This window comes from Urocitellus parryii, chromosome 4 (assembly GCF_045843805.1).
Source record: "Urocitellus parryii isolate mUroPar1 chromosome 4, mUroPar1.hap1, whole genome shotgun sequence".
Classification (NCBI taxonomy): Eukaryota; Metazoa; Chordata; class Mammalia; order Rodentia; family Sciuridae; genus Urocitellus; species Urocitellus parryii.
Window position 1 is genome coordinate 66,492,212 of NC_135534.1, and position 12,291 is coordinate 66,504,502.

The window sequence follows — 12,291 nt, forward strand, 5'->3', positions numbered from 1 at the left end:
GGGTGTGTTTCTCTAAAGGACTCAGGAAATGGAAGGAATACTACATTTATCCTTGAAGACCTAATAATGAGGTCATGTCTCTTCCATTACCATGTAGGTAACCAAGGCAGATCAGTTTCTTTTAAGTAATAGTAACACTGTTACAAAACCCTGCTTCTGTTAATGAAGCCTGGGATCACATTAGCTTTTTTGATTGTCATGTCACAGTTCTTTACTGGGATTATAGGCATGTACCACAGCACCAGGCTAGAATCTATTTTTTAATTAAAAAATTATTATCTATTAGTAACAGTGCTAGACAGAACCAGCGGGGTAAAAGAGGAACAAAGTAAAACCTGTTTCTTTCCTGTTGGAGCCAACAGTATTATTTATTAACTAAATTTATTAACTAAATAATCACACAGTAAGTGTAAAATTAGAAACTGAGATTGACTAGAGAAAGAAAGAGTTGTAAACTGACCTAGGCCAATTTGGTAGTCCATAATGATAAGATGACTTATAGTAGATTATAGTAGCTGGACACAGTGGTGCACTTCTGTAATCCCAGCAGCTCCAGAGGCTGAGGCAGGAGGATTGGGAGTTCAACCTCAGCAACTTTGCAAGGCCCTAAGCAACTCAGTGAGACCCTGTGTCTAAATAAAATATTTTTTTAAAGGGATATGGCTCAGTGGGTTAAGTTCCCCTGGCTTCAACTCCCAGTAAACACACACACACACACACACACACACACACACACACACACACACACATGATTTATAGTAGATCTAAGTGGATAGATCCAGCTGGACTCCAATAATTAGGTTTGGGGGTCTGCAACCTCCTCCCCACCAGGCATCAGGTACAGTGAAAGCCTCAGATGGATTTCTTTCACTCATATAATCTATTTATTGCTTTCTACTTCGTAATTTTTGCCATGTCCAGTCAGTGAACTTTTAAATAATTTGGAAATTTAATTTAATTTGAAAAGTAACAATATTGGCCATTTGGGTATAACATTAATAAATTATATTGCATGTATTAATAGGAACTATATAGTCATTCTCCAGTTAATGTAATACTCTCCTTTAATGAGTCCTGTTTTTATGTTAAGGACATTTTTCTAGTTGTACTTATGACCACATTCTTATTTAAACTTTCTCAAGTTTGCTAATGTAATTCTTTTTCTAGAGTTGAAATAAAATGCTTTTATTTGTTTCTTGTGTCCTGATAGTGATGGGTTTTACCCTTTACAATTAATTCTATTTTTCCATATTGCTTAATCTATGAATCCATGTGTTTTTGGAAAGAAAGATGAATATGTGATAGTTACAATTAAGTTGCTCAGTTCAAAGGGACCCATTAAGAATCTGAAAGCATCATAAAATGTGAACTCCATCCTAATATTTGGTCTTCTCTTAGCAGCCTATTTGAACCTTTGGCTCTAATCACTCTTCAAATTTGTTTTAATGTTACACTTATAACTTGAGGCTCTTTCTATAAAGAAGTTCCAGTGAAGTATAATAAAGTCAAATGTAAAATAAATTTATTACAAATGTAGAGGTTCAGTTTTCAGTGTGTGCTGATCTCAATTTACCCTTTCAATGTGTGAAACAGCTTCTGGATTTATAATGGAAAATGAGGATAACTTCGGGTTTGGAGCACTGTTCTGACAGGCTACCTGTGATGACTTATAGAATAACAACTATACAGTACAGAACACTGGGAAATTTTGGGACTCCATTGGATACCTTGAACTTCCCCTGTTGTTATGTCTTTGCAACATATAGTTTCTGTCCACGCTACCCATATGAGTTTGAATGATTCCCAGACACCTTGCAAAAACCTGGTGTTGCATTTTGCTTATCCTGAATTTGCTTTCTGTCATTTTTATTCATCTCAGTTTGGGGCCAAACCACATGTTTAATTTATTTTCTATTGTTTCAATTAAAGACAAAGCTATATCTTCTTAATGAGTGTCTAAAGTTCATGCCTTTAATTATTGCCCAATTCTTATAATTTTATAGCACAACAAATACACCTTTTGGATACTATAAAATGTCAACTCCTAAGGATTTAATATAAAGCTTTTAAATTCTCTTTTATTTTCCCTGAAAATCCTATCCTCCAGGCTTTATAGAATGTTTCCTTTCCTCAGGCAATTGACACATTTAAAATTAAGAATATCTGCTAATTGTCATCTACCATTCATTTCAATAAGATTATTTTATTTGTGAGAGTAATCATATTGCAAATCTAAGGGAACAAATGTTTTCTTTGTGATACTGTGTAAGTTGTGATTGATCTGTTAATAGAGAAATGTTTCATTTTATAAAACTTAATGCTTGATCTTAAAAATTAGAAAAAAAATGATTAGAATATAGGTATGTGCAACCACAGCAAAGAAGAAAAAAGTGTGAAGAGAGTCTATAGAAAAACCATTGCCAGTTACTCTTCTGACAGAAAATTAATATCCAGGATATATAAAGAACTCAAAAACAACACTAAAAGAAGTAACCTGAATAATAATTAAATACACATTTCTCAAAAGAAGAAATACAAGTGGCCAACAAAACATGAAAAACTGTTCAGTATTGTTAGGAATCTGAGAAATGCAAATCAAAAGTACACTGAGATTTCGTCTCACTCCAGTTAGTATAGCAATCACCAAGAATACAAGTAATTGATACGTCAAAATATATTCTACTGTCATATATAACTAAAAAGAACATATAAAAACCTTTTTTTAAAAGGACATAAGTAATAATGAATACTGATGAGAATGTTGGGAAAATACTTACTCACTGTTGATAGGATTGTAAATTAGTATAATCACTATGGAAACCATAGTGGAGGTTCCTCGTAAGGCCACAAATGGAATCATCATGTGACCCAGCTGTACTATTCATTGGTATTTTTCCAAAATAATTAATACTGTAGCAATATATGCAAACCCATGTTTATAGCAATAAAATTCACAATAGCCAAATTATGAAACCAGCCTAGATGTCTGTAACAGATGAATGGATAAAGAAACTGTGGTGTATACATATAATTACAGGACTTTAATGTCAGGACTGACCAAGCATATGTTCCTTCCATACATACACACACACACACACACACACACACACAATGGAATTTTATTCAGTATAAAGAATGAAATTTTGTCATTTGCATGAAAATGAATGGAAGTACAGAGTACTTTGTTGAGCAAAATAAACCAGACTCAGAAAGTCAAGGGTCATATTTTCTCTGTAATATGGAGAAGTTAGAAATTTTAAAAAGACCTCATGAAGATAGAAGGGAGACCAGTAGAGTTGAAAAGGAGAATATAGAGGAAGGAGAAAGGGGAGGTACTGGGGAAAGAAATTGATCAAATTATATTATGCGCATGTACAAATATGTCACAGTGAATCCCACCAATATGTATAGTCACAGCGTAACAATAACTTTAAAAAATGTGTCTATATACATCTTAAAAATGAATATAGGTGTATACCAACCATTTCTTCTTCATTTGCAGGGGAGAGGAAAGGGAAATAGTGAGGAAAACTTATTTCCTAAACTAACTTCTTATCTTTATGAAGATCCAGATTTCATCCCTTTGTTACTTCAGTGAGGCAGGTCAAAAGGTGAAGTCATGGAGTGGGGCTGGGACTCAGTGTTAGAGCGCTTGCCTAGCACGTGTGAGGCACTGGGTTCAATTTCAGCACCACATAAAAATAAAATAAAGATATCGTGTCCATCAACCATATATATATATATTTTTTTTTCTTTTTAAGGTGAAGTCATTTCTGAAAGTTTTATGGCATGAGTGCATTGCTCTGGAGAAGTTGTATCCTAGTAGCCATCACTGTAAATGTGATGAATTTTTGCTTTTAAGTGTGATTTTTCCCTTAATTTTCCTCTACTATTTAGTAAAAGTTGAGATGTCAGGTCCAAGGTATTAAAGGAAAGAAATTCTAGGATCTAAGTCTTCAGGGTGGCAAGCTTATGGCATTTGGTAGAAGCTGGTGGCTTCAACTCCTTGGAGTTAGACGGTCACTTTCTTAATACATTAGTGCTTTGTTAGGTGACCTTTTTAGTTTTTCCTTTGTAAGAAAGCCATTATTCTGAGTTGACTAATGAAGATATTAGTAGATGGCAGTGAATGTACCTAAGTGATTTAGTACAATCTTGAGATATTTATGCTACATCTAAGTAACTTCAGCCTCTGTCAACAACTAGGAGGTTGTATTTACTTAGTTTTGGAAAATTCTTATCTTTACAATTTCTTTACTTTTCTTAGGTTTCCACTGTATCCAAAAGGAGGAGAGAAGTTACAATTTGATTATGGTGTCTATCTTCTGAACAAAAATATAGCACAGGTAAGCCATTCTTATTCTCTCCTTTCTGACTGCTTTGGATTGTTAACTCTCTTTATAACTAAGTATTGTGATTGACCCTTTTTATTTAACCAGTTACATTAGTAATGCCAATTTCTTTTTTGGCCACAGTCTTATTCTGTGCCTTTGTAATGAAGACACAGAATCAATGGGTATCAGTTGGAATCCTGCTAAACTCAGAAGCCCTTTTCTATGATCTTACTTGATGGTGGACTTGTACTTGAATGTGTGGACTCTATAATTTCCTGGTCTGCAGCTTGATTGGTAATAGCTTTCTTAGACCACTTCTAGGGACTCATTTTGCTTTCTTGTTTATGGAATAAAAGTTTAGTGCCTTTGGCAAGTCCTTAATGGTCCTGTTGTGTCATACCATGTCATACTCATTATCCAGGACCCAAAGGAAAAGACCCAGCATATGTTCCTTCCAACCCATCTTGGATTTCTGTGGCTCTTTCAACAGCACATGAGTTTGTAACTCACTTGAATAATGTCTTTCCACATACCATAGTGAGACTATCAGATGCCTGAGTTTGTATTTTTTCTGAAAGAAATACGTAGCATTTCTTTAGTACACTTGGCTGTACTTCAAGAGGTGGATGTTCCATAAATTTTCTAGTAGTCAAGAAAGACCAGTTTCAGTGCTTTGTTCTCATTAGGACATCCTTCCAATTGGACTGTCACATGGATGAATACCCTCAGCCTAGCTGTTATTTAGAGATATTATCAGCTATATCCTTAGACCTTTCAGTTTTGTGGAAATAATAAAATTTGTGATGCTTTTGCTTCTGTGAGCTGGAGTTACCTTTTATCCATATAAATCTAGAATCTTACTGAACAATTTCCTTGTTCATGTCTGATAAACCTAGAATTATACCTCTATATGATGCCTTTCTTCCCTCAACCAACCTTAATTTAATGTTAATTTTTTTAAATTAACTGTCCTCTTGAAATTGGATCAAATTTCTAGTTTGTAATCCAGTTAAAATCACTTGCTTCATAACCCCATACTCAGTGTCCCTTCAGTCACACTGCTTTTACTGTTACTTTCCCTCTCACTCATGTTCCTCCCTCCAGCCACACAATCTTGTGCAGTCTCTTGCCCATGACTCACCTTTTCATGTGCTGTTCTTCCCACAAGATGCTTTCCTTTCCTCCACTTTTGGCAGATAAGTATTTCAGTCAAAGAGCAGGACTTTAATGTCAAGACTGTCTAGCTGTGCTGATCACAGTGGTGTCATACCATGGAAAAGGCAGTGCTTTGACAAACTGCTAAAGAAGACGGCACTAAGGAAGATGAAGTAAATTAGTAAGTCAATTAGGCGGCACCTCCAGTGAAGTCAGTAGGTGGAAAGATCACTTGGATGCAACAGGGTACAGAGTCTGGGAGCAATATTGGCGTTCTTTAGTAGAATGCTCTGTGCCCTTAGGTCCTTGTCCTAAGGTTGAAAGGTTGTCAGAAGCTTCCAGGTGAAACTCGCCCCTACCAAATGCCTGGATTTCCTCATAAATCCCAGCTTCAAACACGAACATTTGCATGCACACATGCAGACATACATACACGTGCAACTACACCCTTCTTTCTTCTCAGGGCCTAGTAGGAATGCAAAGAATGGTATAGAGAGGAACTGAGAATAGCCCAGCTTGCTTTGGGAGCAAGACCAAATGGAGTCTATTTGCAATGGGAAACAGGAAGTGAGCCCTGCATACCAGACTCATGGCTCTAGTGACTGATCTCACTTGGAAGAACTTCCCAAGTAGTCTCTGACTTTCTCCTTAACTAGACCAAAGCCACAGATATGCTCAACAAGTTTTATACTCTGTTTAAAAACTGGATTGTTTCTAGAAACTTTGAATCCTCTCCATTCTTTTTGTAAATTGAGAGATTTGAATGTGAGGGTGTTAAGATCAATAGATCAGCCACTCTGCATCATGGGAAGCAAGTATCTTTTTACCACCACTGTGGCAGTTTTAAAAGGAGGGGACAGTAAACTTCCAATTTAAATATTTAGATGGAAACTTCTGTGAAACATGTGATCTTTCAAATTTGTGACCTTGGGGAAGGCTTCTTTTTGTCTTTAACCTTACTACCACCACTTTTTCACATTTTGATTTGTAACAAATCAAAGAACCATTAATTATTGTGACTCCTAACCAAGTGTTACAGCAATAAGATATTTCCAGCTTTTGAAGGTCTATTTATGTATACTAATGTGTGTTGTCAAAGGGGAGTTTGTCTTCTCAGCCAGTCTCATTTGTACCTCATCTCTAGAGATGTGAACAAATCATACTATTAAAATGGCCCCACCTCAGTAATTTATAAGCCACTTTAGTGGAGGTGGATGAAAGCCTTGGCATGTGTTAAAGTGCCAGAGAAAAAGGAGTGAAGTCATTTAATACTGCATCCATAACTTGGTCGAGGATTTGAATAGTCAATAGGGCCTTTCATCACAACCAGAAGTAGTAGTAAAATCACTTTTTGGTAGAGGAAATGACAGAATTTAGTAATATTTGTTACTTCAGTATTTGGGATCAGTCCAGCCCATGTTTTGAAAGCACAGGCTTGGAAAGACAGGCCTTCAAGTAGAAATCCTCAAGTGTTGTTTAAAGAGCAGGGAGCATTGATCAGGCCTGCTTGCCTTCTTCATGTCACTGCTGACTGAAGGTATGTATATATGTGCTGGATCAGATATTGAAAGTGAGTCAAGCAAATGCCTTGTTTTGAGCACCATTCACTAATGTGTCAAGTGCCAGCCCCTTCATTTGGAAATAGCCTTCTTTATTGGTTGACATTGTAATAGTATAGAAATGATCCTGTCAAAACTCAGACATGGCATAATTAGCATTGATTCAGAAATGAGGTACTACCATAATTGTCAGTAAGCTTTTAAGTATATTGTATTAGAATTTACATATAGAACAATAGTTTGCTTTTAATTCCCAGAGCATAAAAAGTAGTATAACAAAAATTATAATACTTTTTCCTCATAGTTAGTAAGGAATGTGCATATGGCTCTGTATGATCCTTATCATCACCCTGTAGAGATAAAGAACAGATAATGTTAAATGAATATGAAGACAAATATGGCTTTGGCCTCTGTCACTATAATCTAACAGGCTTGGCAAAAAAATTCCCTTACTTTTACATGCTTCATTGTTGTATATATTTCCATCCTAAATGTGTAGTTCAAAGAAGATGACATTCCCAGATAGTTCCTTAAGAACAGAGGCATTAATATACATCATGAGACTTATAGTCAATAATATTGTATTTTTACAATTTAGTAAAAGTAGATTTTAGGTGTTGTCACCATACCAGAAAAGTTAACTGGAAAGTGACAAGTATCTAATTTGTTGTAACAGTTGTATTGTGTATGTCCTTACATATGTACATCAAAACATTGTGCTGTGTCTTAAATATATGTAATAAAAATACATTTTTAAAAAGTTAAGTAACTTTCTTAAAATTGTTTTTTGTTTATTGAGCATGTACTGTAAGCTAGCTGTGTATGCCTAATTAGGTTGTAAGACACACAAGATCCCAGATGCCTGCCTCACTGATAAGCTAGGTGCAAAGAGACAAGTATTATGATTCCACTTAACATGAAATATCTAGAGAAGACAAGAGCATACAGACAAGTAGATTGGAATACTGGGAGAAGGAGCAAGTGGGAGAACCATTGCTTAATGGTTATAGAGTTTGAGTTGATGAAAAAGTTTAAGAAATATATGGTAATGATGTTTGCATAACATAGAGAATGTGATTAATGCCACTAAAATGGTTTAAATAATCAATAATAAGTGGTTAAAAAAATAAATTTTGTATTATCTATTTTACCATGATTTTTGTAATATACTAAAAGCCACTGAATTATATACATTCGATGGGTGAATTGTATGGTATGTGAATTATGTTTCAATTAAGCTATTATCCCTGACTTATTAAACATATAATTTAACTGGAAAAACACTAAATAATGAAAATTATTTTAGATTGCCATAAGTCCTGCAGTAGAAATTAATTGAATATAGGTCTGAAGACAGACCTACTTTAGATAAAGTTGTCAAATAAGCCTTATTGAGGAATTAACTGTTGAACATGACAAGGAACCAGCCATGTGAAGAGCTAGGGAATAGAAAGTTCCCTGAGGCCACTGGAACTGCAAGGGCAAAGTCCTTGAAGTAGAAAAGGTCTTGTCAAGACACAGCAGATTTATGGACTTAATTATAATTGAGAGGCTGAGGTAGGCAGGCAGCATATATCATCCAGAGCCTTAGAGAGCAGGGAAAGAATTTTAATTTTATTCTAAATACAAATGAAACTATTGAATGAATGATTTAAATTTTCAGAGAGGAATGATTTGATTTGTGTCTTCAGATCACTCTAGTTGCTATAGTGGATTGCAGGCAACTACAATTTAATTGAAGTTACTAGTCAGGAGGCAATTTCAGAAGATAAGAGGAGGGTTGGTGGAGATGTGGACCAGGATGGTAGAGGTAGACATGGAGAGAAATAAGCAGATTTGAAATATATCATGGGAGATGAGCAAATGGATTGAATATGGGAGATGACAGAGAAAGGAATTATCAAAAAATGATTTATGTTTTATATATGAGCAACTGGATGATTGTGTTTATTGAGATGAGTTCCAGAAGATGGAACTGGGGAAGAGGACATCAGAAGATCTGATTTGGAATTGTTAAACTGAGTTGACTTTTAGAAATAAATAGAATCATTAAGTGAACAAAAGAATATAAGGATCTGGAGTAGGTCAGTACTAGAGTTAGAAATTTGGGAGTCATCAACCTAAGATCTTATTTAAATCCATGGAATCAAACAAGGTTAACCAGGGGTAGAATGCAGAGCTGAAGAGAGAGAGACATACAGATGGATATGTACAGTGGAATTTAGCCTCACGAAATCACATATAGAAGTTGAAAGGAGGAGGACAAACCAGCAAAGACCAAGGAATGACTAGCTGGCTGGGGAGAAAATGATCAAAGAGTAATAATATGGAAAGTAAGACAAGTACTTTTTGTTTCTGGAATAAAGGAGTAATCGACTATGTCCAGTTATGACTTCATAACTGGATAGGACTGTGGAATAAAGGGAGATTTGGGGTGGGTATTTTTTTTTAATCAGTTTTGTGGAGATGTTTATTTTGCTTTTTAAGATGGTAAATATCAGGGCATATTTATGCTGGTGAGAGTTTAAAATGTTGCCACTTATTCCAAACAGCCTTTTTCAGATGCATTGAAGTTGCCCCCAGTATTAGGGGACTTAATTCAATGGCAGAGTACTTGACTAGCACAGACAAGGATGCTCTGTATAAGGAAGATAACTAGGAGATTTATCTTATAATGTGAAGAACTGTGATGGGTTTGTCTTAAATGTATAGTTCTTATTACAGTTCATGCCATACTGTGAATGCCTTTTTAATTTGAGGATGAATTGGCCATATGTACATGCATTAAGTTAGTTCACCACTTGAATAAAGTGAAACAAGCAGGTGCAGTGAAGCTAAGTGTTTTTTGAGGTTAAAGCTGAACTTGCAGTAGATTTTCAGAGTATTCCACATGAGCATGCCAATGTGCATAAGCTAAGTGACAAAGGTTGCCTTTTCTCTTCAGAGTAAAAATATAATTGGCCCCTGGTTCTCTGGAGGTCCCAGAGAACAGGGTTATTTTTATAATATTACTAAGACATTTTTGCCTGTTGCATTGTATTGATATTTGCATGATAATACAAAATGATACTGACAAAAATTACTGGCCCCTTAGAATAAATCAAAGTAGAGGCATTCAATACCACTGGTGGTGTTTACCTTCTGTAACACTGCAACTCATATTTTTAAAATCATTTTCACTTAAGATGGTCCACGTTGAAGCAGTAAAAATTATTAATTATATTAAATATTGACCCTGGGATGCCCAGCTTTTTAATATTCTTTGTGGTGAAAAGCAAGTATGCAGAAACCATTCTTGCTTTGCTCTGAGCCACTGAGTTACTGACTGAATAACAGCCTTTTAATGGAGTCGTCATTACCTTTGCTTCAGAGAATGACTGCCAAACTCTGGGTATTCCATCTAAGGCATATGGCAGAACGTTTTCTCAAAAGTGAATGAAGTGAACCTGTCATTCAAAGGAAATCAACTGATGATAAAATTGAAGATTTAAGTGAAACTTAGAATTTCAGAACATTTGCATTTGCCACCATGAGGTTGATAGCTTTCCAGTTCTTAAAAATGTTTTTGGAAATATTGGTAGTGATAAAAACACATATGATTCTTAAATTATTTTATAATAGAATATATCAGATTATACACACATACACACAAATTCAGTGAGCCAGTGTCTTCCAAATGACCAGTATATGATGTTGTAAAATCATGGATGGGTGAAGATTCTTTTGAATTTCAAGAAAGACCAATGATTTTTTTTTATTTTGTATTTGTTCTTTTTAGTTACACATGACAGTAGAATGTATTTTGTAGACCAATGAATTTTAATGTATTAGATGTGGAAAGTTTTTTATAGGGTTTTAGACTCTCGTTGCTGCTAACCAATAAAAACTGTCTATTACTTGATGAGTTTGGGAGTAGTATCAAAGAAGAATATCCACAATTATCTGAAAAGACTATAAAAATTTTCCTTTCTTTTCCAACTATAATCTGTATAAGCGGGATTTTTTTTTACAAAACAACATATGGTAACAAAATGAATGCAGAAGTAAACATGAAACTCCAACTGTTTTCTATTAAGCCTGGGCATTGCAAAAGAGACTGCAAAAATATAAAACAGTGTCATTTATCTCACTAAATTTCTTTTTGGAAAATATGCTTGTTTTTCATTAGAATATTATATGTATTAACAAGTAGTGGGTTTCTATTGTTTTTTGAAAATGGATTAATAAATATTTAAGGTTTCTTCATTTTAATTCTAACATTATAAGTACTAATATATTTGACCTGCCTAAACAAAAAGCTCTTTGGGTTCCTCAATAATTTTTAAGAGTATAAAGGGATTTTCAGACAAAAAAAAGTTTGAAAACTGCTGTCCTAGAGAATGTAGCCACCCTGAGATTTCCTATAAACCCTCTCAAGTGCTCATAGTCTGATAAACCAAGACACATGTGTCAGTTCCCCAAATGTAGGAACATTATATAAGAGACCTGCCAATCTGAATTCCAGTAATGCTTGCCAGTACAAGTCAGAGCTGGCAGCTCCCAGAGGATTGTTCCCTACTGCCTTTGGCTTTTCTTAAGTTGGGCCTCTTCACTCCTTTCTTATAAGCACAGGGCTAATACTTTGAAAGGTGTACTTTACAAATGACAGTGATGACTTACATTTAAGGCTTTGGTATACTTTTATGCATGAAGCTCATTTCAGACTCTGAAGTATGTTGAATAGGTCTGTAACAAATAAGAAGAGGTAAGAAATTGAGCTGTTCCAATGCTAATTTCCCTAGGTCAACTCAGCTATTATCAAAGAAAATTCATAACCAAATCTTCTAAAGTTCAACTCAGTTATATCCCACTAGCACTACTAACATTATTTCCTTTTCTTTTAAATTTGGACCTTCTTATAATCCTGCAAGGTAGAGCACAGACAAGTCTACATTTTATAGTTGAACTCCTGACACTATGGGTTAAGTAGAATTAGGAGTAAAACCTGAGAATTTCGTGAGCTCTTTACTTTGGCTCTGTTATCTCCCCCCACCCCCATCTTTTAAGTTATTTTAAGTCTTCATAGGAAGTAAAAGTAGCTTCTCTTGGCAAAACAACCCTTATTTTGCCAAGGACGTGGTCTTTCTCTAAAACCTAGCCACTCTTAGGGCCCACACTATTTAGCACACTGCTATTTAGAAGGGATTGATGCCAATTTACACCCACCAGCTTAAATTGAAATGTATTTCTTCAACATATAGTCC

The 12,291-nt window shown here is 35.1% G+C and overlaps 1 protein-coding gene across 2 annotated transcripts in view; it reads left to right on the plus strand.

Moving 5' to 3' along the window:
- Nucleotides 1–12,291, plus strand: part of Uvrag (UV radiation resistance associated) — a 341,523-nt gene that overhangs the window by 265,680 nt on the left and 63,552 nt on the right. For both annotated transcript variants that reach the window (XM_026387330.2, XM_077797626.1), the window contains exon 13: nt 4,268–4,346. In XM_026387330.2, coding sequence (XP_026243115.2) covers nt 4,268–4,346 — 79 coding nt within the window. The remainder of the gene's footprint in view (nt 1–4,267; nt 4,347–12,291) is intronic.